This window comes from Vulpes lagopus, chromosome 16, assembly GCF_018345385.1.
Source record: "Vulpes lagopus strain Blue_001 chromosome 16, ASM1834538v1, whole genome shotgun sequence".
Taxonomy (NCBI): domain Eukaryota; kingdom Metazoa; phylum Chordata; class Mammalia; order Carnivora; family Canidae; genus Vulpes; species Vulpes lagopus.
Window position 1 is genome coordinate 2,151,671 of NC_054839.1, and position 27,828 is coordinate 2,179,498.

Sequence of the window (27,828 nt, forward strand, 5' to 3'; positions counted from 1 at the left end):
CGTTACCATCTGCCTGCCCTGCCTACAAGGCCACAAACGTCCCAGGCCATGTTCCATGTTGAGCATCCCCAGAACCCTCCCCAGTCCTGGGCCTTGGCCAGTTGCTCTGGAGTCTCTTCCTATTTGCTGAGATATCCATAGACGTGAAGATATAAATGTGCTTATTCTCCTCCCAGCTGCTCCCCAGAAAGAACGCCCCCCAGAGAAGCTGACCATCCATCACAACAGAACAGCTTTGCATGAATTTTCTTCTAAGCACATACATTTAATTTCTAAAATTGCTCTGGGAAGGCAAGAGACTGAGGTTCATTTTTAAGATCTATTTGTTTGCAGCCTAGAAACAAGCACAAAGAGGGAATCGTCATGGGAGGGAAAGGAGAGTAGTGAGCCAAAGAAAACGCTCTAACTTTAGTTGTGTTCTTTGTGAAGAATCAATAGCAGCCTCTGTGGGATCAGACCCGGGAGGTGCCACAAGCCTGTGGGTGATGTATCAACACACACGTACACATGGACTGGGGGACGTGTCGAACTGTACCAGGCACTTAAACACATGGGATCCAAATTAAGTCTTATCAGCAAGTTCATTATCTAAAAATAAATCAGCTTTTCTTTGCTTCAGCAAAAGATCAGATTATAGTGTAACGCCGCCTTTCAGAATACAATGTTTTTATTCTCAGATGAGTGAGGACCATGAGAATTATTACATAATCTTTCAGGTACTACATAGGCCGAGCAGAGGCTTTGGGCCTTCACTGCAAGGGCTGTCTCACAGGGCACCCATTGCAGACGTGCAATAGGCTTCAGCGGCTAAGCACAAAATGATTCTGAAATACAACATGGAGAGCAGAAAACACTGCCAAACTTCCAGACAGGATGCTCCCAGCAACCCTCCACCCAAGTCAGATGGGCAACCCCCCCACCTTCTGCATGATCTGGCAGCAGTCTCTCCATCCTCTGGGCATTGACAAGGCTGAGATGACCATTCCCGGGCCTGTCCCCTCACAGGATGACAAGGGTAAAGACAACATGGGTTCTAGCCTACCCTAATGCGGGCAGCCAGCCGTGGGGCTAGGTGGCATACTATGTGCATATGTACACACAGACATGCACACACATGCAAACCCACAAATATATATATGCATGCATACATACTTGCACATATACACACATGCATATATACACCTATGCACATCTGCATGTGTGTGCACATATGTACAAGCGTACACCCACCTGTATACGTGCACACACATGTGTGCATACATGCATGCACACATATATACTTATATGTACATGCCACACATATATGCACACATGCGTGCATATATACTAAGCCTGCAATGTGTGGGTGCATGAGCCACAGCTGCTATGGAGAACATAGGTTTTCAAGGTATATAAGAGATTCTCCAAGACCAAAGGGCTCCCTGGGCCGCATCCCCCATGGTTAGGCTCTGGAACTTCTGTGCGTTCTGCCCTGAAGAGGGGCCATGAGGACGCTGCAGCAGATGACCCGGGCCTCCCAGAGGTGGACACTGTGTCCCTCCTTGCACAGCTCACTGCCGGGCAGGTCTCGAGCCCCCCATGAGGTGGAGTGACAAGTACACTCCACAGAGGCACAGCCTGTGTTCTGAGAAGTGGTGCGAGCTGCCCAGGCTCCAGCAGCGTTAAGAGGCAGCGTGGCTGACCGCTAAGAGCTGCTAGCGCACGTCCATACCCCCAGGTGGTGTCTGTCTCAAGGTAAAAACGCAGCACTGGGTACAACAACACGACAGGAAGCAGTGAAAATACTTTACTGTTTACTGTGCCCTTCCCATCACACACTGCATGGTGGCTCGCCAGGAGGCCGTTTCAGGTGGACGTCTCTGCTGATCTTCACCTTGGCTTCGTCGTGCCCTCAGTCCTCACTCTCTTCTTCCTCATTCATTATTGTCACAATCGCTGGATTGAAGATCAAACAAAGTGTGGGTTTTCTGCGTGGAGGTGCAGCAATCCCAAGGACATTGCATTAGGTCCACGAGCAGATCCACGCAGCACGCATGCAGCATACATACAACGATCTACTCAAAGACAAGTTTGGTCAACGGTCTGTGTGGCCCTGTCCCCCTGCCACCAAAGGAGCAGCGTCTCCACGTCTCGTGGCCTAACTCAGCAGAAAGCCCCCGAGAAGGTGGATGTGCCTCCCTGCAGGAAAGGACCACAGCTCAGACGCAGCTCGGCAGAGCAAGCACCTGGACCCTACAGGCTGGCTGGGGGGGCCGCCTGCCCACCCTCCTCTCCCCGTTGATCCTGTGAGACCAGGTCTCCTTGGCTGACAGGCAACAAGAGACCCAGAAAGAGCGCGTCTGCACAAACCGCCCAAGAGTTTAGGGCGCTTTCTTCTCCAACTGGCCAGGCGCTCACCTGTGAGAAGCAACAGGCAACTGCCAAAGCCCTCCTGAGACAGTTCATAAGTACATGTGACGCTGCCTCCTGAGAAGCAGAGGGGCCGGCTCCTGAGCCGCTGCTCACAGCCCAGGGGCTGCCGGCACCATCAGGCCGTCGCAGGGGCAAGTGGGCGTCTGCACCACCGCCGGGAGGGCCCCGAGGCCTGCAGGTGCGCGCTCAGCCCACGGCATGACCGCCCGGCCCGGGGCAGGCCCATCACAGGCAGGGTCTGGGGCCGAGGCTGCCCTGTGCCAGGACCACCGCAGTCTTACCGTCCTCCGCCCTGCTGCCCGTAGTCTTGGACAACGGCCCCAACCCCTCGGTCTTGGACTCCAGCTTCTCACTGGATAGGGCTGCCCTGCCTCTCTCGCTGGGCTTGGATGACAGAGGGACACCCGCGGGGACCTCCTTTTCTCTCTTATTCTCTTGAAAGACCCTGACAGAAAAAGAGAAATTGAAGGGGGAGAGCCGTCCCATCCTCCACCAGGATGTCCACTAGGATGTCTCCCTGAAACGGGGAGTTGTGCGTTGCCTTAGCCGTCCCCACTCTAGTCTCTTACACACACTCCACACACCCAGCTGTGAGAGGCATCCAGAACCCTGAGGACGGGGACAGGTGCAGGGACCGTGTGAGTGTGCAGGCAGGTCACACAACACAGCACCTAGAACCACTCTGAGTAGGGAAGCAGTTTGCTGCTGCACAGAGTGCTTGACTAGTCTCAGTGGCTTCTCTCTGTGTCCTAAAGGGGTGTGTGGTTGTGGCGGGGGCACCTTGGCCCCGAGTAGCAACAATGAATCCAGGCCCTGCCCATGGACAGCCGCCACCTGCCGTGGCCTTGTGTCCTCATCCCTGAAACAAGAGGGGAGACTGGTGTCTGGAACAGTCTACACTGTGACTCACAGCACACCCGCACACATGTCGGGCAGGAAGCCCTGTACTGCATCCGTGTCGGTGCTCCTTAACTGCTGGAGGCGGAGGCGTCATAGGGAGCCTCAGGCTGACCACCCACTCCTCGCTGCCCCGCAGGTGGACTGGAGAAACGACTGACCTGTAAATGATTGTGATGATGAAGGCCCCGGCGATGATCACGATCAGGGCAGAGAACACCTGCACATAAACTGGAAAACAGCTTCCGTTACAAACATCAGTCTTCCTGCCAGTCAGGTGGTGCTCCTGCTGCCCAAGGCCTCTCCCCCACACCCTCTCCTGGGGACATGTGGAGGCTTGAAGGCACCTGGGCCACGCAGACACGTGAGGGTCCACATGGGCCACACAGAGGACAACCAGGGGGCTACCCACAAGCACAGGCACACAGACAACACCCTCCTCTCTTCTCTAGAAAAGCCTCTTTGCTATCTGTAATCTGTGGCCCTACCCCAAACTCCCCAATACTTGGGTGAGCTATCCTGAGACTGCATATAAGGAAAATGCTTCTTGGGTGACAGACACGTCCCCCTGGCTGAGCTTCTCTGTATTAACAAGGGGCTTCCACTGTCCCCACACCACCACATCTTCTCAAGACCCACCCCCAACAGAACCACCAGGGCCTTCACAGTGATCCCTGGGGGGGGGGGGGGTTGCACCTATTCCTGAGCTTCCCTCTGTGGGAAGGTTCTGGGCCCCTTCCACCTGGGAAAGCAGGAGTGGGCATGCATGGCCCAGCCTTCCTGTAGGGACCCTCCACCACAGAAGCCTCCCTTGCCGAGGCTGGGCCTAACTCTTGGGGTCCACGGTTCCTGGGCTCAGGCAGAGCAAGGGGCCATGTCCCGGGGCCCTCATACCCAGGCAGCCCCCATGAGTGCGCTCAGGGGAAGCTTTACAACCACCCCTCTCCCTGTCAGGAGGAGGTCAGGAGCCAGAAGACGTGATGCAAGAAGAGCTGTGGACATGGCACTCAGCACAGTTTGTGCATAGTGGTCCCTATCATGTAACTATCGTCGTGCCTCGTTCTCGCTGCTTTTCACCCTTTCAAAGAGCTAAAACTGGCTTCTTTGCAAACCCCTACCTTGAATGACAGGATTTGCTTCAGTTCTCTTACCTCCTCCCCTAAACCATGTTCACCTGCCCTTAACCAGCAGTAACATTAGATGCAATGTCCCTGGGAGGTTCATTCATGTCCCGAGGCTACTGTAACAAAGTGCCAACAGCCTGTGGCTTCAACAACAGAAAGTTAGTGTCTCACAGCTGTGCAGGTACAAGTCCAAGATGGGGGTACCCTGAAGCTCTGGGGCCCCTTCCTGCTTCTTCCAGCTCCCGGGGATCCCAGGATCCTTGGTGCCCTTGGCTTGGAGATGTGTCACCCCACCTGCTGTCTTGTCATCACGTGGCATCTTCCCTCTGTGACACTGTCTTCACATGGCGTTCTCCGCTGTGCGTGCCATGGGCATCTGTCCATGTGTCTCGTCTTATAAGGACACCGATCGTCTTGGAAATTCGGGGACCCCTGTACTCCAGCACCTCACCCTAACTAATCACATCTGCAAAGACCGTGTTTCTCACCAAGGTCACATTCACAGGTACTAGAGGTTTGGCCTACAACATATCGCCTGGGGTGGGGGGACACAATTCAACCCACGACAGAAGGCAAGCAGTAGCTGCAGAGAAAGCTGCCTCCCAGGCAAGGGAGGGCGATTCCAAAAGGCACCGTATACTCTGGACTAACCCCGAGGGTCTCGGAGAATGGACAGGGCCTCCAGGATCCTTTGCACAGGGGCTGATGTCAGAAAACTGAAGGGAGTTGAAGCCAAACAGCTCAGTGATAACAACCCAAGTGCCTGGTTTTCTCACATTGATTCCAGCTCATTAAGTGATGGCCAAGCACAGGACAGGGACTCAATGGCCAGAGTCCCTCAGGGAAAGAATGGAGACCTGGTCTGTGGGGTTGACAACACACACACCATGGCAATGCACCACTCAGGAAGCTGCTTGCTGAAGGCTCTCTTCTAGTCAGCTGGCTCATTTCCTTCAGTGATACCTCTCCCATAGATATGTGTTCACCTCAGTTCACCTTTCCATCTCTAGAGCTATAACAACCAGCCTCCAAGATGGCCTGCGGGGATGCTCCTGATATTCACACCTGGGTGTAGACACTTCCACATTGCACAGGGCTGACCTCTGAACCAAGGGCATGTGACAGGGCATGACTTCCTAGGCTAGGTCAAAGAGTCCTTGTGGCTTCTACCCAGCTGTCTCAGGCCACCCGCTCTGGGAAGAGGCCATTATCATGACGTAAGGACAGGCAAGCAGGTCTCATGGCATGGGAAACAGCTTCCTGTTAATCCTTAGTACCACCTGCCAGCAAAGCCAGCTGTCTCAGAGCAGACCCTCTAGCCCTGGTCCAGCCCTCCAATGACTGCAGCTTCATGAGTCCCCAAGCCCCTCCACCTAGCTAAGCCTCTAAGCTGTTGCTTTAGGCCACTAAGTTCTGAGTAGTGTGTTCCACTGCAATAACTAATACAAGGGTGTGGCAAAGGGCCTGGCACAGAGAAAGTACACTTGAAATGATGCTAAATGCAAACGATCAAACCAGGAGATATTAAGGGATGAGAAGGGAGTCCTCAAATTCTTGAATTCCAGGAAATGTATGTTCCTGGAATAACACTAGGTGTTATTTTCTCTCCTGGTTCATGGAGTAAATGCAGAATTTATGTGAGTGAAGCTGTGAAAGAGATACACACATATGGGTAATGTTGGAGTATCCAATGTCAGTATATCTTCCACATCCTTAAATAATCAAGTATTTGTGATCCTTGGTGTCAAGTTCCTGGAGGCAGAAACTGAGTCTCTGTGATCCTCTCTGCACAGGATGTGGCTAGCACACAATTAGCTATCGACAATATGTACGATTGGTCACTGAGAAATAGCAACAACTGAAGACAGCATTATTTTCCTTAAGGAATCTCTCGGTAATTTCACCCCCAGATACAGTTAAAAGTTTTGAAATCATCTCAGTGAGTCCCATGAAAAAACAGAAGTCAAACACTTAGAAGAAGTGACATGTTAAATAATGTGCCCTAAATCAAGACAGAAGGATGAAGGCAAGTCATTCTCTTTGAATTCCCAATTCTTTTTCAAAGATCTAATGCTAATTCCCCAAGTTCATATTCTTAATAATACAGATTATGCCATAACACAATGTGCTCTTCAAACCAGCCAATTTAAGAAGTTAGTGAAAGGTTTTCATAACATGGAATTATGTGCACAAAGAACTCATAATACCCTGTCACTGAATACTACAACTTACACAGCACAAAGGTTCACTTGCCATCTTGAATGAGAAAGATGTCAAGGAAATGAAAAATAATTTGAGGGCACAGTGAGAACCCAAATGTAGGGCTCACTGCCCAGACTCTTCCCACAGATGGCCCAACTTATCAAGCTTTAAGGAAGTCAGAAGTTGAGAAAAAGCCTAACCCACACAACTCATTAAAACTGAAAAGATGGAAAGAGGATTAATACTTGCCTCCTTGCAAAAATGGCATACCTACTTGTAGAATAGTGAACCCTCTTCCCAGACAAAAATTTTTGAAGGGTTTGTATTCATTTCTGGATTAATTATAGGTAATGTTCCTTAAAGAATAAGACTCATCCTTCAAAGTGAGTAGCAGGCATAAGGTAATATCAATGTATGCGATGTTGGATTACTGGCAGAAGTTCGAATCTGTGTGCCCTTGCCAGCCACGATCTGTCTCCAAGGATCCATCTCACCACCTTTTGTTGTTGGGGCCATTTCACTGGGACATGAGGAAATTAGGCTGACAGCCAAAGACTATGACCACAGGTGTGACCTGACTCAGGAACTGAATGTCTTCTGCCTCTTCATATGTGGAAGATTGAAAGAACAAATTCAAGTGCTTTGGGTGTGAATGTTTCCTCCAATTAGAAGCCCCAAATGGTAAACATCTCAGAAAAACTAAGATACACAAGTGCTTAGGAAACCAGAGCCAAAAGTAAAGCTTCGTGATGTACCTGTCTGTTGCCCTCCAAACAGTGAGATGTGGGTGTCAAACCACCAATGCCACAAAATGACAAAAGGATGACAAATGCAAAATGCATCAAATTATGGCCAAATGAACTCAGCTCAGGAATATCTGTTACATGCCCCAGAGAGCAAGCTGCTGGATGACAGGCCACTCCACACTAGAAGACCTGGGACTCTGAAGGATCTCTCAGGTAGGATTCTGGCTAAAGGTTGTGGGTTTTACACCAAGACAAATAGAGGACAATAAACTAAAGACAAAGTGCTGTGTCTCATAGTAGCTACCCAAATGTGTGCAAATGGGCCTGAGGGTCATTAAAGTCTACAATTAATTTTCAGTGTGACATCAGAAAAAAAAGGCAGAAAAGGAGCCCCCCACCCCAGTCCCTGCTCCATAAAACCAGTGAGAACACTGGCAACATTTATCAGAATAAACTTTTTCAGAATTCTGAAAGTTGACCAATCAAAAGTTTGCAAATGAACATGTAACTGCAGTAAGAACACTGAACTATGGACATTTTATGTTGCCCTATTCCCACTTCTGCTCACCTCCAATTCCATGGTAGTCTTGAACCAATAACCCAAAATCATGGTAACAACTAGCAGCCTGGCATCACTGAAGGGGATAGAGCAGGGCTAGAGCTCCTTCAAGGTCCCAGTCCCAGAGAACTGTCATTATTTTATCCATCCTATACTACACTAGAAGATCTCACCTGCAAAGTTGTCTTTATTTCACCTGACTTGGAGCTAATTTAGCGTGAACAACTTTTCTCAGACATTTGTTGAAAATAATCAGAGGTAATTGTTGAAAATCATGATGGCATGAGGTGCCTGGGTGGCTCAGTCAGTTAAGTGTCTGCCTTCACCTCAGGTCATGATCCCGGGATTGGGATCAAGCCCCATATTTGATTCCCTGCAGGGAGAGTCTGCTTCTCCCTCTGCTTCTCCCCCTGAGTCATGCTCACACATGCTCTTTCTTTCTCTCTTTCTCAAATAAATAAATAGACAACTTTAGAAAAGAAAATCATGATGGTTAAATTGGCTAACAGTAGTTGGAGGTAGATAACAGGTCAACCAAAAAGCTTAAAAGGAAAATCTGGGGAATTATTTGTCTGTAGGGAGGTCTGAAAAGCTGTGACATATTCCTTGAAATCTAGAAGGCAATGCACATGCCTGAGGCTGTGCACATAGTTCTAAATAGCTGAGGAGGCCCTAAACTCTCACTTCTGGCTGGCATTGAGGCTCTGTCAAAGTATAAAGAAAAGATGAAGGCACAGTTGGGACTACCAGGCTGACTGTTGAAAGTATGCCTTAATACACACAGAAAGCCCCTATGCAAAGACTGAGATTTACTAATTCCAATAATCTAAGCAGATTCTCCAGTTATTAGCTGACCAGTAGGCTATCCAGGCTGAATATTCAATGGTCATGTGCCACAAACAACATAGATTTTACAGCATTAGTTCAGAAAGGTCACTAAACAATGCTAAGAACAACTTTTGGGAGGCAGGAGGACATGATTTTCAGAATTGCCACATATTTTTAAATGTCTAGTTTTCAACAACAAAAAAATGCTAGATATGCAAAGAAACAAGAAAGCATGTACACACACACACACACACACACACACACACACACACACAAGCCAGAAACTATGCCTGAGGAATGGTTTCCCTGAGAAACTGTCCCTGAGGAAGACCAGATGTTGGCTCGCTAGGCAAAAATTTTAAATTAGCTACTTTAAACATGGTAAAAAAAAAAACTAAAGGAAACCATGTTGGAAGAGCTAAAGTAGGAGAATGGTATTTCATCAGATAGAGAATACCAATACTGACATAGAAATTATTTTTTAAGGAACAAAACAAACTCTGGAGTTGAGTATAAGAGAAATGAAAATATCACTATAGGAGTTCAATAGATTTGAGCAGACAAAAGAAAAATATCTGTAGACTTGAAGATAAACCAGTTGATACTATCCATGCAACAGAAAATAGAATCAAGAAAAGGTAACAGAGCCTCAGAGACTTGTGTGGTACCATGGAGTGGACCAATATGCACAATGGGAGTCCCAGAGGGAGCATAGAGAAAGGAGAGGAATAGTTGAATAAATGGCAAGAACTTCCTAAATTTGATGATTAGGATAAATCAAAGAGATCCACACCTAAATACATAATAAACAGTCAAAAGACATATTCTTGAAAACAGCAGAAAAGAGGCAGCATTATGTATAAAAGAAACCTAAAGATTAACAGCAGATTCCTCATCAGAAACCATGGAGGCCAGAAGGCAAAAAGTGATGATAGAAAAGACTGCCAGTCAGGAATTTTATACACTGCAACTCTATCCTCCAAAAATGAAGGACAAATTAAGACATTCCCAAACAAAAAACAGAGAATTCATCACTAGTAGATCTGCCTTACATGAAATACTAAAAGAGAGCCCTTCAGGATGAAAGGATAGGATACTAGTCAGTAGCTCAAATCCACATGAGTAATACAGAGCATCACTAAAGTATCCCATAGACACAGATAAAGAACTTGATAAAATCCAACATCCCTTCATAATAAAAACACTCAATAAACTAGGAAGAGAAGGGAACTTACTCAACCTGACCTTTAGTAAAACCCATAGCTACCATCATTTTTATTGATACAACACTGCAAATTCCCCAGTAAGATCAGGAACCAGATAAGGATGTACGTTCCCACTTACTCTATTCATCATGTACTAGAGTTTCTAGCCAGGGCAATTAGGCAAGAAAATGAAATAAAACCAACTATATTGGAAAGATAGAAGTAAAATGATCTCTATTTACAGATGATATACTTTTGTATCTAGAAAATCCTAAGTAGGTATGCCTGGGTGGCTCAGTACATAAAGTGTCTGCCTTTGGCTTAGGTCATAATCCCAGGGTCCTAGAATTGAGACCCATATTGGGCTCCTTGCTAAGTGGGGAGCCTGCTTCTCTCTCTCCCTCTGCTTGCCACTCCCTCTGCTTATGCTCTCTCTCTGCTAGCTAAATAAATAAATAAATCTTTTTTTTTTTAAGAAAATCCTAAGTAATCAACTGAAAATGAGTAGAACTATTAGATAAGTCCAAGAAAGTCAAAGGACACAAGATCAAAATACAAAAATCAAATGTATTTCTATATTCTAGCAAAATTTCAATTATCTTGTGTATATATCTAGGATTCTACATACAATCTAAAAATCAAATTAAGGAAATATATTCATTAACAATAACATCAGGAGAGAATAGAATACTTAGGAATAAATTTAACAAAAGAAACACAAGATTGGTACACTGAAAACTACAAAATATTGAGAGAAATTAAAGAAGACCTAAATAAATAGAAAGAAAGCCCTTGTTCACAGATCAGAATACTTATTAGCAATAAGTATTATATATCTTATTATTAGCAATACTCTGCCACCTATCAAAATATCAGAAGGAATTATTTTTCAGAAGTTGACAAGTTGATTCTAAATTTTTAAAAAGATTTTATTTATTTATTCATGAGACATAGAGAGAGGGAGAGACATAGGCAGAGGGAGAAGCAGGCTCCCTGCAGGGGGCCTGATGCGGGACTCAATCCCAGGACCCCACGATTATGCCCTGAGCCAGAGGCAGACACTCAACCACTGAGCCACCCAGGTGCCCCAAGCTGATCCTAAATTAATATAGAAATGCAAAGAACCCATAGTAACCAAAATAATCTTGAAAAAGAAAAAAATCAGAGGGCTCATGCTTTTCAATTTCAATATTTATTATAAAGCTACATTAATCAAAATGGTGCGATACCAGCTTAGTGGAACAAAATTGAGAGTCCAGAAATAAACCCTCACATTTCTGGGCAATCGATTTTCAACAAGGATGCCAAAGCAACTCAGTGGAGAAAGAATAGTCTTTTTAACAGATGATCTTGGGACATCTGGATATATCTATATTGAAAGGAATGAAATGGGATCCTTGCCTCACACCATGTAAGAATATTAAGTCAAAATGGACCAAAGACATATCAGCTAAAACCATAAAACCTTTAGAAAATAACAGAGATGTAAATGTTTGTGACCTTGGATTAGACAGTGGTTTCTTAGCTATGATACCAAAAGCATATGCAACCAAAGAACAAATAAACTAGGCATCATCAAAACTAAAAAACACTGTGCTTCAAAGAGACACTATCAAGAAAGTGAAAAGATGACCATCAGATTGGGAGGGAGTGGTTTGTTGCAGAACACATATCTGATAAAGGTCTACCATCCAGAATATATACAGAGCTCTTACAACTCCACAGTAAAAACAAACAAACAAACAAACAAAAAACCTCCACAGTAAAGATATAATTAACCCAGTTAAAAACCAGGCAAGGAATTTGAATAGACGTTTCTTCAGAGAAGACATACAAGTGGCCAAAATGCACATGCAAAGACACTCAACAGCCTTACTCATCAGAGAGATACAATCCAAACCGCAATACAAAACTCATATCTATCACAATGGCTATAAAACGATGGCTAAAAAGCCAGACAACTAGTGATGGTGAGGATACAGAGAAATGGGAATCCTTAGGTACTAACATTGGCACTGTCATTGCAGCTACTGTGGAAAGTAGTTTGGCAATTCTTTAACATTTTAAGCATAGTTAACATATAATCCAGCAATTCAACTTCTGGGTAAATACCCAAGAGAAGTGGAAACATATGTTCATGCAAAAACTTATACACATGTTCCTAGTAGCATTATTCATAGAAGCTAAAAAGTGGCAACAACCCAAATTTCCATCTGCTGATATATAAATAAAATGTGGCATATCCATACAATGAAATATTATTCAGCCATAAACAAGAATGAAGTGCTGATACCTGCTACCACATGGATGAATTTTAAAAACCTGTGAAAGGAGCCTGACACACAAGGTCACATATTGTATGATGCCATTAATATAAAATGTCCAGAAGAGGTAAACCCATAGGGACAGATCAATGGTCACCAGGGGCTAGAGGGAGAGGGGAATGTAGATTGTCCAGTTGACGCATACAGGGCTTCTCTGAGGGCTAATAAAAATGCTCTGGAAGCACCAGTGGTGATGGTTGCATAACTCTGTGAATGTACTAAAAGCTGCTGAACTGTACACTTTAAAGGGGTAAATTTTATGGTATGAGAATTTTATCTCAATATAAATAACAACCAAAAGAGATTACTTCCAGTTAATTCAAGTACAGGGGTAAGTGTGGGATCCTAGGGTTGCTTGGGTCTCCCAGAGGCAGAAATAAGTAGTGAGTCTGGTTCCAAGTGTTCTGACCCAAGATCTGGATGAGAAATTGTCATCACCTTCCCAGCTATCCTAGCGTTTCTTGCAGCCTCTGATTTCTCCTCATTCTGAGAAGCCAAACTTCTTTTGCCCTAAGTGCCAAATCTTCACCATAAAGCAAGACAGATGCTCCCAGTGGCGAGGCAGGATCCTGCCGATGCTTTAGTTTCTTCAATTCTTCTGCACAAAAGGGAGTCCAGAAATAAACCCTCACACTTTAGGGCCTGTGGGATCCAGCAGCCCTGTGGGTCACACCCTGGGAACAGTTAGGAGGCGCAAATGTTCTGATTTCCTAGAGTGGACACTCTGCATCTCAGCTCCAAGGGCTCAGCCTGCCTGAGAAACCTTTGAGAGAAACCTTTCCAGTCTCCCAGCACAAGTGTGCCTGTATCGTCTGGGGAGGTGAGGACAGAGGGTAGGAGCTGGGAAGGGAGGGCCCGGGACACGTTCTCCCCCAGCATCAGAGGGGCTGAGTGTACGTGGCCCTCGGCCAGTATCTGAGTGCAGAGTGCCTTCCTCCTCTCTGGGGAGATCCTGTGTAGGCCGCCTCACTACTCATGCTTGTTCATTCCTCTCCAAACACTCCTAGAGCCAAGCACCCTCATTTCTAAAAGGGCCACAAACAGGGCAAGAAAACACCTCAATCATCAAGTAGAATTTCTTGAGGGTTTGGAAATACTAACCTAGAAAATTCTAGAGACACAGAAGACCAAAGCGCTAAACTATGAGCAAACTGCCAGACAGCCTAACTAGAACATCCCTTCGCACAAGGCATCCCAGCTTATACCCTGCTCTGCACCTACCTCTCCAACCAAAATATGAATCCCATCTCCCTGGTGCTTCCCTCCTCATCCATGGGAAGCAGGCCCTCCTCTGAGGGTGGCGGCCTCTCCCCATTCCCACAGCCCCTCATCCGAGGGCTCCCTGCTGGCTCCACCCCCAGGCACATCCCAGAACAACGGGGTCAGGGTCGGTGTACACAGCTCAGTGGGGCCTGCTTTTATGCTGCAAAGAAGCCTCAGCTGATCTGACCTTGTACACAGCGGGTGGCCAGCCCCTCCCGGAACCAGCTGCTTCTGCACCCACAGCAGGCCCAGGGGTCTCCTAAGGACCTTTCTTAGTATCAGGTGGATTCCATCCACAGTGAACTTCCTCGGCCCCATTTACCCACCCCAAAGCCGGCAGTTTCCATTAATTCATCAGAGTGATGGGACCAGGGAACAGCAGAGGTCAATCCAGCAGGGGAGGCTGGAAAGGGATGCAGGCCCGTGGGCCTCCATGGTTGCTCTGCGGGCCCGGTGCGTATACTTACTGGGGACTGCTTTCTCATAGCACACGCCTTTGTAAAAGCAGCACCCAAGCTCCTTGCAGCGGTCCCTGGTGACATTGTAGTCACAGATGTCGTAGAGAGGAATGTCACACACTGCAAAGCACAGACATACAGCTGTCATCACTGAGAACACAGCCCTGTCAGGAGCTCCAAATCCCAGGGCCTGGGAGGGGGCATTCCAGGGCTTGCACTGGGGGACGTGTGATGTTTTTAATTATGCATCACACAAATCTCACTTTGAAGATCTAGGATGAATTAGATTTCTGAAAAAAAATCATGTCAAGTTAATTACAGACAATGATGCGGGGTCCTCTACTGATTAAGGAGATAATGTGTTTCCCAGAACATGCGCCAGCATCAGCGCTCTGCAAAGAAAGGATAAACAAAGATGGGATAGGGTGGGTGGATATCGGGCCACAGGGTGTGACGTGTAATTAATTCATTCGGAAGCACAAGGGGAGTGAAAATTATCAACTGAGGCTGAAGATTATCCCAGAATTTAAAAGTTGATTCAAAAGGACAGAACGTGAAATGTCAGTTTTGACCCAAAGAAAGCAAGCTGGTACGCGGACCAGCAGTGTGGCAATGCCGGTCAGGCACCAGTTCTGACGAGCTTCCAGCTTGAAGGACACGATTCCCCTAAGCGGCAGCAGTGGCGGCTGCCCTAAACCCTGATGGGGTTCCCCCCGGTGTGGAGGGAAGGGGGCAGCGGCCTCCAGGGCATCCCATCCTTTACCCAGTAGTGTCCCAGACACGGGGACCCCACAGAAACCCACTGTGCCTCCTATTCCTTCTCAGGACGTGTGGCCAGGATGCCACTGCAGGCCAAGCAGCACCAGGCTGGGCAGGGTCGGGAACAAAGAAGCCCGTGGTCACCCTCCTGCACTGAGGCCCTCCCCCAGTGCCCAGCAAACTGGGCAGGTAAGGCCACCTCCCCCACTGCCCATGGTCACCGAGGCTCAGTCCCCCTGCAAGGTGTTGTCCATTAAAGGGCATGTCACCTGTGCACAGCTTCACAGGCTGCAGATGGGGTCCCGGCTACAGGGAACTCACTTAGGCCCTCAGGGTGGCAACAGGTGGAGCACACCCACCACCGCTGTGCCTACAGGTGACTCCCACATAGTTGAGAGCAGGGGCCCCCACAGGACCTCACCTGAGGTCTTGATGCATTTTTGTAAAGTCACCCCCCGAGAACCTCATCCACTTCTCAATTCCTGGAGCAACCCCTCTGTCCAGCTGTCTGGCCCCCGAGATACTGGGGTCAGCTGAGGCTCCCTTAGCTCCATTCAGGGGGCAGGTCAGTGAGGCTTCATGGAGATATCCCAGAGCCCCACACTGACCACTGAAAAGCATGAAAGGACAGCCCATCATGTGACCATTGGGCACCAGAAGTGGCATCTCCAGCTGCCCCCACCACATGCTGCTTGGGGGGAATAGTACCCAACAACATTTCTGTGGGCAGGGCCCGGCCACTGCAGCACATGTGGCACCCCGGGTGTACCTGTCTCCTCACGCTCAGGCCCCCATGTCCACCACGTCACAGCCAGGGCAGCCCCAAGCTGCCCATGACATCCAGGGAAGGGCAGGGCCCAGGTGAGCAAGGCAGCCAACCACGTGCCTCCCGCTCTGGAGGGCACAGGCCACACAGCCAGGTCCCTGGGCTCATGTGCCCTCCCCCTGCTGTCGGCCATGTGGCCGTCAGAGCCCAGTCTTCTCTACAACGCGGACGGGGATGTGTCTGCGTGGGGCTCGGCTGTGGAAGGAGTAAGCACCGCAGAGCCTTGAAAACAACGTACTGCCTTAGGGCTCGGGATGGCCCGATGTGAGCTGCTGTTTTATGGTTGGCAGGCCGACCGGGGAAGAGGGCACCCTGGCTGTCTCCCCACTGTGAGACCCCAGGGATGGTCTTTCATCTTCAGGGCAGGCTGTGCCCCGCACACAGAATGCACACAGTGAAGGTGTAACCCACAGGCCACCTGGTTAAGGTGTAACGAGCAGGACACCACGGAACTGGGCCCCAGGCCAGCACCCTGACATCTACTAGGTGGACCTGAGATGTGCCCCCAGCAGCGCCTAGTGGCCGGGTGAACCCCTCAGTCTCCCCACACTGGCCTGGAAGCACCTGCCAGGTACAGCGAATAGAGCTGAAGATGGCCAGCACCCCCCGGCCCCCGCCAGGCCCCCTCAGGAGGCTGCCTGTCATCTACACAACCTGCACTCCAAGTCAAATAAGAGAAACCACACGGAACGACCAGCCTGCTCTGCCCACAGCTGGACAAGGGGCACCTGGCTGGCCTCAGGAGGGGTGGGCACTGCTCTCCATCCCCACCACACCAGGGCCCTAGGCTCACAGCCCTGAAGTAGAGGCTAGAGAGGCTGAACATTCCTGGCCCTGAGAACAGACTGTCCCCATGCAGGTGCTTCTTGCAGGACTCTCGAGGGGGTGACGCCAGGCTAGTCTTCTCTCTTGCCGGTTCAGTGCCCCCAGGTGCAGGCCACCTGCCTCCTCTGTTCGGGGCCTGGTGGATCAGAAACCACAGCCTGGCTTGGAGCCCAGGCCTGGGGCCCTGGGACCTTGAGCTGGAGCCCCTGACCTCTTGTTCCCTGGCAGCCCTATGTGATGGAGCCCCACAAGACTGGCCCCAGGAGGGGCGACCAGGGAGGGTGAGCCCCCCTCTCAGTCCTCAGATTTCTGCCGAGCAACAAGAAAACTCTCTCACAGAAGCCTGGCCAGCCTAGAAGTACATCACAGAAGTATGTGCATGGACAAGCTCACTTGAGAAGGAACGTCACAGCAAGCATGCATGGCAGGAATGGCCCTTCCCTCATGTCACACGGTCCCCAGTGGTCTCATCCATGCAGGATGAGACCATCCCTCACACACCCCACACCCTCATGTGGTTCTCCGTGGCCACATGTGGGTGCGCACACCCATGCTCAGACGGCCACCATTTCCCCTAGCGTCCAGGATGAGTGTCCAACCGCAGACTCCGGGCACCCAGAGCAGGGGAGGTAGGCTTTTCTGTTGAGAAATGTGTTCTCTCCAAGAAAAAGTGGCTCTTGTGACATTTTGAGGTGGAAGTGTCTGCTTGGCAAGTCACAGGGAAACATCTTTGACCTCTGAGCCCCGGGAGCCAGCTGGACGTGTTTCTTATGCTGAACAACTCCGGCTCAGGTGTCTCTACAGGGACACTTGCAAGAAAATGAAGACTTCACGGCATTTTCCTGCATTATTTTTAAGAACACACATCCCTTTGCCCCCCCTTCCCTGGCTCAGCCTGGAGACTAACTGTGCCCCCTGGGGTTTGTGACCCAGGCTCCACAATGGTCTTTCCCTGTTACCTGCAAATTTCTTCAGGAGGTGTGAGGGGGATTTTTTGAATTCTGGTGCGTATCTCATTGTAGCAGTCGAAGGACAGACGAGGGGGTCAAGGAAACCTGGGAGAGAGAACAGGTTAGCACAGGTGGGCCCTCGGGGGCTTGCAGCCATGGCTGGCACCAGGTGTGGGGGCCTCACCTGGCGACCATGTCCCCAGTCGAGCCCCCTCCACTGGTCCTCTTACACTCCAAGTGGACAACTTTGGATCAAACAAGAAACTGGCACCTCCTCCCTCCACTACTCCCACCAGCGGAACGTGGTGCCAGTGGCAGGCCCGCCCTATCCACTGTGACGTCACACAAGCCCCCTGACATCACAGAGGGGGCAGGGCAACGATCCTGATAGGGCTGAGGGGGGGTGGAAGGGCCCCAAGCGTGAGGTGTGGGGCTGTGAACCCACCCAAGACCCTTTCCTGCCTACACACCCAGGCCTGGCTTTGTGTTCTGCCCTCGCTCCTGGGTTTTCCTTTAGGGGGTGTCCATGCTTGCTGGGATGCAACAGTGAGCAAAACAAACTCCAACCCTCAGGGATGCATAGCACCATGGAAGGAGACAGACCAAGTCAGGTAAGGCATGTGCTGCAGAGAAAAAGCAGAGCATGGAGTGGGGGCTCATTCTCTGCTTATGTGAGGTAAGCTGGTGGCCTCAGGCTTACACAGCATCTGAGTAGTTTGGGGAGAAGTGAGGGAAGGCATGCAAGCCTGCAGCAGCAGCAAGTGCAAAGGTCCTGGGGTCAGGCAGGCCTGGCCAATCAGAAACACCAAGGGGCTACACACCTGGGAAACCTGAGGACCCAAGTGGACAGGTCTGGCTGAGGCTGAGATCCCCAGGGCATGGCAAGCAGCCAGGGGGCTGAAAAGCCATCTGTGTGCCTTGGAGAAGTAGCCTGCTGGGGCCACAGTAACTTCATGGGGCAAGCCTGGGAGGTAGGACAGGAGGGAGGCCTGTGCTCAGGCCAGAGAAGGGTATGGGAGCAGTGATGAGGCCCAGGTGGCCTGGGCCACTGGGGCAAGGAGCAGGGACTCCCGAGGGAGGGCTGGGTGCTATGGGACTGCAGGACACAGCGGGAGGGTTGTGGGCATGGCCAGCCTGCAGGGTTAGGAGCTGTGTTGGCTGCCAGAGGCTGAGCCCTGGGTGGTGAGCTGTAGCCATGGGGAGTTAGTGGAGCCTTGCGCTGGGCCCTGTGTCACTGCAGCCCCGGGAGCGGTGTTGGGATATCAAGGACCCAGCTGCAGGGAGACATGCAGGAAGACAACCTGTGACAACCAGGCCAGAGTGGAGCAGAGGGTGCAGGAGCCAGGAGTGCACGGACAGCCAGGGTGGCCACCTGGGGCGGGCAAGAGCCAGGGTCAGCAAGGAGCCGGGCCCCCATTGAGGGCTGCCTGAAAAGCCTGGGGTCTGGCAGTGCCCCTCCCTTCCACGGCTCACAAGGCAAGGACATGGCTTCAGTCCCCCTCCTCCTCAGCCAGAGGATCTGGCCTCTTGGGGCCATGGTTTCATTGTAACACGAGGGGGACGACAGTCGCAATGCGTGGCTGGTGACCACCATGTGGTAGTGCCCACGTCTAGAGGGCTTCCAAGGGCCCCACATGGGAGCCTGGCACCCATGGCACATGATTCACATGCAACATGCTTCACTGGCCCGAAGGGCACCATTCAACGGTCAGAACAGAGTCTGCAGCCATCATGACCTATGGAAGGACGATTCCATCAGCCCAGAAAGACGCCCCGCACCCATTAGCAGGGCCTCGCCATGCCCACCACCCACCCACACCCACATGAGGTGTGGTCTCTGGGGTCCGGCTTCCACCATGTACGTGGTTGTGGGCTTCGTTCGCTGAGCAGCATGTCGGCACCCGGCTCCTCTGGAGGCCGGACAGGGTGCAGGACATTTGCCTCGTGTCCCTTCTGTGGCTGATCTCTGCTGCTGCCGTGGACCAGGGGCTCAACAATGGGACAGCCCAGCGTTCATGTTAGCCTCAAGTCACGTCCCCAGGGAATGACGAGCAACCGCACCTAACACTTCATTTTAACGTCTGCTGTTGTCAACGGTGAGGCCTTCCCAGGGGCAGGGAATGGAGATGTTGTCCTGGGTTTCCCACCAGGATCCATTACACCTTCCAAGAACTCTAACCACTAACCCCTTACTATCCTGCAATGGGATTACCTAACCCCCAGCAATCCCCAGGCCTAGCCTCTGGAAGGTGTGGTGGGAAGGGCAGGACCACAGTCGGCCTGGCTCGGAGGGCATGGGGTGCTCCGGGAGTCCTCCCTGAGGGCAGGGACAGGGGCAGGAGCCCAAGGGGAGGAAATCTGCCCAGGGTAAAGGAACAGGTGGTGGTCAAAGGGGAAATCCCAGAATTAAAGCAGCTCTGTAAAAGCTCATGTAAGAGCCAAAGGATGCAATTTGCCGTGTTTACAAGAAGGAAACTAGGGCTTCCTTTCAATCTGAGGAAACAAGTGAGGGGCCCTGGCCGCTCCTCCCGACCATCCTCCACACACCATGACCTGTGATTCTAGTCCCTTCTCTCCCAACAGGCCAGGGGGCCATGGAGCCAGGAAACAGTAAGCAGCTCTGGGGGCCATGCCCATCTGTTCTTACACAACCTCAACGTTCCCTATACAAAAAGGCCTCAGGGGCGCCCCAAACAGAGTGTCTCATGACTGCTGGAATGGGGCTCCCAGACACGACACAGATGCCATCACACACCCCCGCCCCCACCCGGATCACAGCTGCAGCAACGGTTCACTCCCCTGGGGCTGGGCCAGAGCCTTGCCAGCAGCCCCCAGGGATGGACTGGACAGCCGCCCGGGCTGAGCACCATGCCCCGAGGCAGTGGAGGGACAGAGGCAGGACTGCAGAGCAGCTTCCCTGGCTTCATGAAGAGCATCATCGTGGCTGGTGGCTGTAGGCTGCCAACGGCCTCCTTTCTGAGCAGCCCATTCCCCGCAGAGTCTGCAACACGGCCATGAACGCTCTGCAACAGAGGAAAGGCCGTGCATGGCATACGGATCTCAACTCCCCTTTCTGAAAAACTGGAAGTGCCAGATCATCAAGGTCATTTCTAAAACACCTTCTAGGAGTCTGGCAAAGTTCATCAAAATTGAGGCACATTTCCAGAACTTAAGGCTATGGCTGTGACACCTGTGTGCACACAGGACATTCACTGCCCCTCCCAGGCACCTACTAGTAACAGGGCACTGGAACCAACTGGCACAACCGGGCGGGGACAGGGGGTGGGTATTCACGTGGCTGCCAAGCACAGGGGCAACTTGCACGGCCCTGCACAGGAAGATACTTGGGACTCTAAGGACTGTAATCCTTGTCTTCAATCTCCCTCGGATTTTTCATGGTGTGTCACCGCGGCCCATTAGGCTTCCCACAGGGATTTAAGGTGGTGGCATGTACAGCAGTACATGGTCCGCGCACTCTCGTGTGTGGGCAACAAAACCACATGTTCGCATTTGCTCGAAAGAACAAGGGAGGAGACGCGAGGCCCGTCACCTGGTTACCATCCTGGAGGCAGGGATACGCGCTCCTTCCCCTTATGTGCGCACGTTCTGTGAAGATTAGCAAGAAAAACACCTAAACTGCTTAACCCCAGTATGATAAACAATTTGAACCAGAGGCCAAGGTAGCTCACATCCTATTCACAGTGCCTCAATACAAGGGACTTCCTGCCTCATGCCAGTCGGAAATAATGGAAACCCTCCCAGCCCTGGACACCCGCAGCTCAGGGTGCTTGGTGGCCGGGCACCTGGCACACAGACACTCTGTGCAGCAGCTGCCTCACCTGCCACCCAGAGTCCAGGACACACGGCCAGGTTCATGGCTGCGGGGGTGGCCTGCCCTTTGGGGTGTTGGGGGAACAGTAGAGGGATGTGACAAACATGAGCCACCATGTGGGTGCAAGTTACAGCAGCACCAAGCAAGACTGGTCTTTCTGCAGGACACATGTGCCATCACTGGTCTCCCAAAAGTCTGGGAGAAAGAAGACAAGATAGTGGTCACCAAGTCACCCGACAAAGTTTTCTCAGAGCCCAGCAACTGTGCAGTGTACCACTCAGCTGCTCGGGGCACGGCTAGACACCCTGAGAGGGAAGGAGCATCACCCAGGAACATTTTGCCTGCTGCTGGTGTGGCCACATCTGCTCGGAACACGGGCTCCAGTCACTGACCCGGACAGAGGACCCATGGGAGGGTGGGCCAGGGAAGGGCAAGGCTTGCTCTCAAGCACACAAGCATCACACGCCAGTCCTACGAGTGCCATGGAAATCCTGAGACACACTTTCCCTTGTTCCACCGAGGCGGGTTACTGAGTGTCTTCCGGCATCAAAGTCATTATTCTGCCTCATGGTGCCAGCTTCCCCTTTCTTACCTACAACCTTCCTTTTCCTAATCTGACTTATCTTCAAATATGCCCAAACCCTAGATTTTAAGGGCAAACGTGGTTGTTCATTCCAACATCAAAAATCTGCACCAAAATATTTAAAAATTTAAGTCAAAAGAAAGTGTAAAGGTAACATGCACCAAAAAACCCCACATCACAGCAGAGAAACTGATGTTGTAACATAAGAAAATCGGTTTAATGATTATGACAATGTAGCAGGAGTCAACACCAGGAGAGTCTGTGGCATTTACATGACAAGGCCCCATCTCTGTGCATCCCAGAGAAGCAAACTGGGGGCAGTGGGCAGAGCACACAGAATCAGCAGTGCCCCCGTCCCAGGGCCTGGCACACGCGCAGAGAGGCACATCCCAGAAGCACAAAGGACAGTCTGTACATCCCAACATCGTACAGAAATGCCAAGTGCGTTCTCTCCTCGCCCTTGGGGTACACAGAGCCCCTTCCACCCACCACCAGCAATCCCAGCCCCTGGGAAGGCCAGGCAAATATGAGTGCTCTATTTACAACAGGACATGTTGGTAGGAAGAACAGTGCTCAGACTCCGCTCCCTGAAGAGCTTCCTAAGATACCAGATGTGCGGGAAGACAAGGGAACGCATCCCACAAGCACCCCCATGGCCCTGTCAGAGCAGGTGCAGGCGGGAAACACCTTCTTACTCAATGCTTCAGTCAGCTTAAGGCAGGTTGTAGGAGACCTGTCCTGGGATGTGGCCGGCAACACAGCCCATTAGACAGGGGAGAAATTGGGGAGTGAAGGCTGTCCCTGAGTCCAAGACTGCAAACTTTGGCACACTCCGAAGAGTTTCCTACAGCAAAGGGCTTGTGCATCACCAAACTCACAGTAAAATAGGGCTTCCTCTAAAGAGGCTCTCTCTTGCCTAGTCCTAGCACTAGTAAGCAGAACATCAAGTGCAGAAAGCAGAGAATTCTACTGGAAAGGCTGCAGGAGGGCAGGCCAGGGCTGAGCCACACACACCCCTGCTGGGGGCATAGCCAGGAGGGCCCAGCTCAAGCCACTGCCCGACAGCATTAGACCTGGGTGAGAATCCAAGAAGCAGAAAGAGTCCAAAAGCCACCAGCTCAAAGGCATCAGACGATCCCCATGCAGTTAAAGGGTCACTTGACCTGTAGATTGCAAGACCCGAGTCACACCTGGTACCACACAGGCATTTCTGAAAAGTTTGCAAAGCACAGTGCTGCCATTTGGTCTTAAAGACAGAACACTTGTTCTATGGAAAAGTCTCTCAATGCAAAGCTGACCTCTTCAGAAGAGAGGAGCGGAAAGCTCGGCTCCGGGGCACGGTATCCTGCCTACAAGGAGGGATGAGCTGGCTCCATGGCTGCGGTTCCTGCCCAGGGGCCCTGATGTCCCCAGATTCCCAGCCCAGAGAGGTCAGCAGAGCTGGGCTCAGGCAGGCTTCCTCCCTGCCCCTGCTGCCATTCAGGTATTGGGGAGGCAGGGGGGGATATACCCACATTTAAACTGATTACTTGAGGCAGAATTATATTGCTTTATTCTCACTGCAAGAGGGAAAGCGTTCTTTTTCCCGGTGAGCACTGAAGGCTTGCTGCACACTGATGGTAAACAGCTCAGAGTTTACAGCGGCCTGACAGATGACTTGCACTGGGCCCTTGCTGAGTTAGCTCACAGCACCCCTGGTGGGCCTCCATTGGCCTCAGTGATAGGTAATAAATACTACAGTTATTTACAGGGTCTCAAAGAGCTTTCTCTTGGGGGAAGTGGGGAGTGGGGGAGGCAAACAGTACATTTTGCCACCTTATTAAACCCGCCTACACATGTAGGTCTGTTCTCCCCCCCAGGGCAGTGAATGCACACCATTGAGCCGCTGTTCTCCTGAAGCGGACAAGCATGGACACCGGCAGTTGACACGATGCTGTGGCAGGGGACTTCCTGGGACTGCTGGCTGACACTCAAGTCCCCCTCACCAAGTCAGGGTCCCTACCGCACTTGGGTCCACTGCATGTCGGTGACAGCAACACTGCTTCAACAGAAGGCTTTGGAAGGTATTAAAGTATCTTTGCAGGTGTAAGTCAGATCACATGGTCATACCAAAAAGAAGGTCAGTCTAGAGCACACGGGGGCTACAGTGGCAGATTATAAAGCAGGTGTCTAGCAAAGCATCCAGGGACCTTCACGCCTCTGCTTCTCAAAAGCAAAGGAGCCAAACTTGCTATTTGTGGGACCAGGAAGGTTAGTGGGAAAGGAATTCTAGCATAGAGGGTCAGCCCAGATACAACAATCATGGATGTGCATTCAAAACAGGGTATTTACAAGAAACATGTATATATAATTATTTATATATATCTCAATAAAAGCCAGAAACACCAGGTTTGGTAGTCACTGCACTTATTGCAAAATGAGGTAATTGAGATGTTAACAGCGTAAAAATAATGCAGTCCAGCCCCCAGGGTCCACACCTCATGTTTGTATTCTTCAGGAACAGTGTGACTGTTTCTATTTGTGTGATAAACTCCAGCTTTTCCATGCCCGGAAAGCAAGATGACTTTTGTCCAGCCTTGCCCCATGGTCCTTAAGGTCACCCTGGCTAGGGTCATGGGGCTCCCGGCTTGGTCTCTTAGCTGGTCTCAGAGCAAGAAGCAACGGCATTCCTCAGAGGTTGGTCTCATCCCAGGCAGGGTCGTTCATGTTCTTGAGAACTTTCCTCACCAGCTTTTCTAGGTCTTTGCGGGCTCTCTGCTCCTCCTCCAGAGATTTCTTCATCTTTTTGTTATCCTGTAAATGAAGCAGACCACAGGAGACTGACTGTCTTGGACACAGAAGAGGACTTCCATTTCCCAGGAGCAATCCTAGGCTGGAACCTGCCATCTTCACACAGACACTCCTGGGAGCCAGGACCAATCACAGATGGAAGAACAGCCCTAACTGTGGAACAAGAGAATTCCCACATAACACGATGAGGAGAATGGCTGAAATTTACCAAAGGAACTGCGGACATCTTTCCACATATGCAATGATCTTATTATCTCTTTACAGAAAAATGGTAGCGGCAGCTGAAAGGATGCGCAAGTAAAGGAGTAGAGCTTTCCTTCCACACTTTCACCTGCACAAACACGTACCCACTGCAGAGTGTCCCTTCAAACGCAGAAGAGAGGCACCTGGAAGCCATGTTGAAACAGAGAGGTTGGCCAAGTGCGTGTCCAGGCACAAAGCGCACCACACCCCAACCCGCCCCCCCACCTCGCATGCAAGGCTCACCATGTGCTCCTGAGAGACACAAGTTGGTATGTAACATACTTTATCCAAAATATGCAAAATACACTCAGTTGCTTAGCCAAGTTCACCTGACTTCTTAAGAACAAGGACCATGTGTTACATCAGCAAGTGTCACAAAGAGAATCTCAGTAGGATTTTCAGAGGTTTTAAATAACGATTCCAAAGGGACCTGAGAGGACTTGATGCCAACAGTACAGTACAAAGTTTGAACAAGTCACTTTAAAAATGTACCTCCTGACCTGTCCCATTCACCAGGAACCAAAGTGACCCTGCAACTGAGAGGAAGGATGTCCCTTCAGTGCTACTGTGCATATGGATGAATGGGCTTGCTTTTCATCCGCTGCTTTCCTCCCACCCGGTTACAGGGTTAAAGAGCTGGTTATGACTCACCTGTCTCAACTCCTGGACTTCGTCCTTTAATGCATAGACCGTGTCGACAAGACTCCTGAAACAGAAAATGATGAACACCTGAGCTAGGATGAGACACAGCAGCGCTCCAGCTGGAGGCATGTCAAGCCCTCCACGCTAAAGTCCCAGTTAAGGCCAGTGCCCACCCTGACATGTGTGTGTGGGGGGGTGGGTTGCTTACTTCTCCTCAATCACCGTCTGACCGTTACTCTTCGTTTCCTCAACTATCATTTTCTCCTCTTCTGGAAGCAAAACTTGTGGAGCAGACTCTTTGCGCGAACCTATGTCATTAAAACAAACACACAAACCCACAGGTGAATGCACTGGCAGAACTGAAAATCTGACTTGACAACACAACTTAAAAGTTACTATTAAATCCCAGGGACCGTGCGTTACAAAACTCTACAAGATACAACATGGAAAGACAGCTTTTACCAATTTTCTCCACTTCTGCCTAGAGAACTCAGTCTTCCTCATGCCTAAAGCATCTAGATGCAAGGAAGCACCAGCCTTTTGGCGATTTATTAAGCTTCGGTTCCTGAATCGGGATCATGGAGCTTTTAAATCCTGAAATCTTCCACAGGTAGCAAGGTCCTGAACCCAGGGCCCTGGATGTTTTGGAATAAATACCAAAAAACATTGGGAGGAACACTGAAACCAGCCAAAGTTTGAGGCATCTTATTCCGGGCACGTTAGGAAGGTAGGTCAGATGGGCACGCACACAGAGTGCTCATAAATGTTAAATTGCTGGCGAATACTGAACTCTAGAACAAGATAAAAATAAACACTGAGGCACGTGGTTTAGAAAAAGATTTATTCTTTCATGAAAACCTAATTTGACATTTCCTGGAACATACACATTTTTCCAAATGGAAGGCGGTAAACCACAGGCAACACCGAGGAAGCACCTGCGTGGGGGCCCTATCCCAGGAAGCCTGCGCTGTGGGACAAGTCTTTGAGAAATCAGGAAACCCAAGTATCTCACAGGGAAGAAAGGAGATTCAAGTCTTTTTGAAGGATACAAGAAAGAAAATTTGAGGTAGTACTTTCTTAAAGGTTGTTATACAGCACTAGAACATTTATTGAGAAATATAAATGTTTGGTTTGAGGGAGGAACGCACCCCCCAGGATACAAACACCCACAAGTGGTATTTTGACAAACATTTCTCCATTAAGCAAACACACTTGCTGTCTGATAGCTGCTAACTGATTACGGAGATGCCGATACAATTCGCTGGTCTCCCGGCTTGCCAAACGGTAAGATGGCTGTGCCTCCTCACATCACAGAGACGTTCACTAGAACACCGTCTTAAAGATACAAGGATTTAAAGATGTTTTAGCATCCTTGTATCAGCTCACACTCCTCTGACCAGGACTAGCAATTACCATCAGAGCCTGCCAGCCACGGGGCTCACAAGCAGCACGCCACAGGGAAGAGCACTGGAGTGTGCCGGCCACAGGGCCTTGGCCTAGATTCCCCCGGTACCATCTGGACGTCTGCGAGACCTGCTCCGTTCCATCACACAGCCAAGGAAGGGTGTCAAATCCAAGCACACCATGAAACGTAATGGCAGGAACCAAATGAAGCTAGGCTGCTGACCTCCTCCTGTCATCCAAGCATGAGAAGATTAAACTCTGGGCAAGTACCGCTGTATGCCATATGGCATGAGCTCCAGCACACACACGTTTCTATAGCAAGGAAGGAAGGGCCCCCTCGGTGCATTGTAACTTCAGGACTATGGTCAGATGGAGCACTTGGGACTTCGTCACAACAGGCTGGGGTATGGGGGTGCATCGGCATGGTTTCAAACAGGACTGTCCACTGATGCTCCTCTGTTCACACCCATCACTGCCAGGGACAGGGAGGCATCGCTCTGTTGTACCCCTCACTATGGGGCTGCCCTACCCACCCACCCTATCACAGTCACCCATCCACAAAAGGAATTACTCTTCAGACAGAGTGAAACATCCTCAGAGGAACACGTTTTTAAAGACATCACTGCTAACAACTGCCTCCTGGAGGATCACCTATTCCACATGCCACGGCTCTGTGACGGATTGCAGGCACGTTGTCTTCTAGGCCCTTCCGGGGCTTCTGGGCCACACCAGAAAATACTGCTCAGGAAGGAAACTGGTATGTGAGACAAATAAGAGAAAGCTCAGCAGGACAAGCCAAGGTAAAAATTCTGAAGGCCATGGAACATCCCGTGCTTCCAAGACATGCAACGTTCCCTCCGTTTTCATCTGAAGGCTTAGTTCATGAGCTATTTTGCCCAGAAAAACAGAGGGATTCATAAGAATTCACATGTGCATAGACATGTAGCAAACAATGG

The 27,828-nt window shown here is 50.2% G+C and overlaps 2 protein-coding genes across 6 annotated transcripts in view; both read right to left on the reverse strand.

The window, feature by feature from the left end:
* Nucleotides 1-721: 721 nt before the first annotated feature.
* Nucleotides 722-20,421, reverse strand: TEX29 (testis expressed 29). The gene is made up of 5 exons (XM_041730833.1): nt 17,388-20,421; nt 14,028-14,138; nt 3,471-3,540; nt 2,694-2,857; nt 722-1,935 (listed from the first exon to the last, which is right to left on the reverse strand). The coding sequence occupies exons 1-5, from the start codon at nt 17,533-17,535 to the stop codon at nt 1,892-1,894; spliced, it is 537 nt and encodes a 178-aa protein (XP_041586767.1). The 5' UTR covers nt 17,536-20,421; the 3' UTR covers nt 722-1,891.
* A 1,567-nt stretch (nt 20,422-21,988) lies between these two features.
* Nucleotides 21,989-27,828, reverse strand: part of ARHGEF7 (Rho guanine nucleotide exchange factor 7) — a 123,624-nt gene continuing 117,784 nt past the window's right edge. For all 5 annotated transcript variants that reach the window (XM_041731375.1, XM_041731372.1, XM_041731368.1 and 2 more), the window contains 3 exons: nt 25,677-25,776; nt 25,478-25,532; nt 21,989-24,586 (listed from right to left, as the gene is read on the reverse strand). In XM_041731375.1, the coding sequence (XP_041587309.1) occupies nt 24,464-24,586; nt 25,478-25,532; nt 25,677-25,776 (278 nt within the window). In that variant the 3' untranslated portion in view covers nt 21,989-24,463. The remainder of the gene's footprint in view (nt 24,587-25,477; nt 25,533-25,676; nt 25,777-27,828) is intronic.

Excerpts from the sequence above, each read along its gene's own strand:
- TEX29 (XM_041730833.1), bottom strand. The coding sequence starts at position 17,535 with ATGGCTGCAAGCCCCCGAGGGCCCACCTGTGCTAACCTGTTCTCTCTC. Across the intron at positions 14,139-17,387 it reads CCTCCTGAAGAAATTTGCAG|TGTGTGACATTCCTCTCTAC; the intron begins GTAACAGGGAAA and ends TGTGCTTTGCAG. Across the intron at positions 1,936-2,693 it reads GGGCAGCAGGGCGGAGGACG|CGATTGTGACAATAATGAAT; the intron begins GTAAGACTGCGG and ends TCTTCAATCCAG.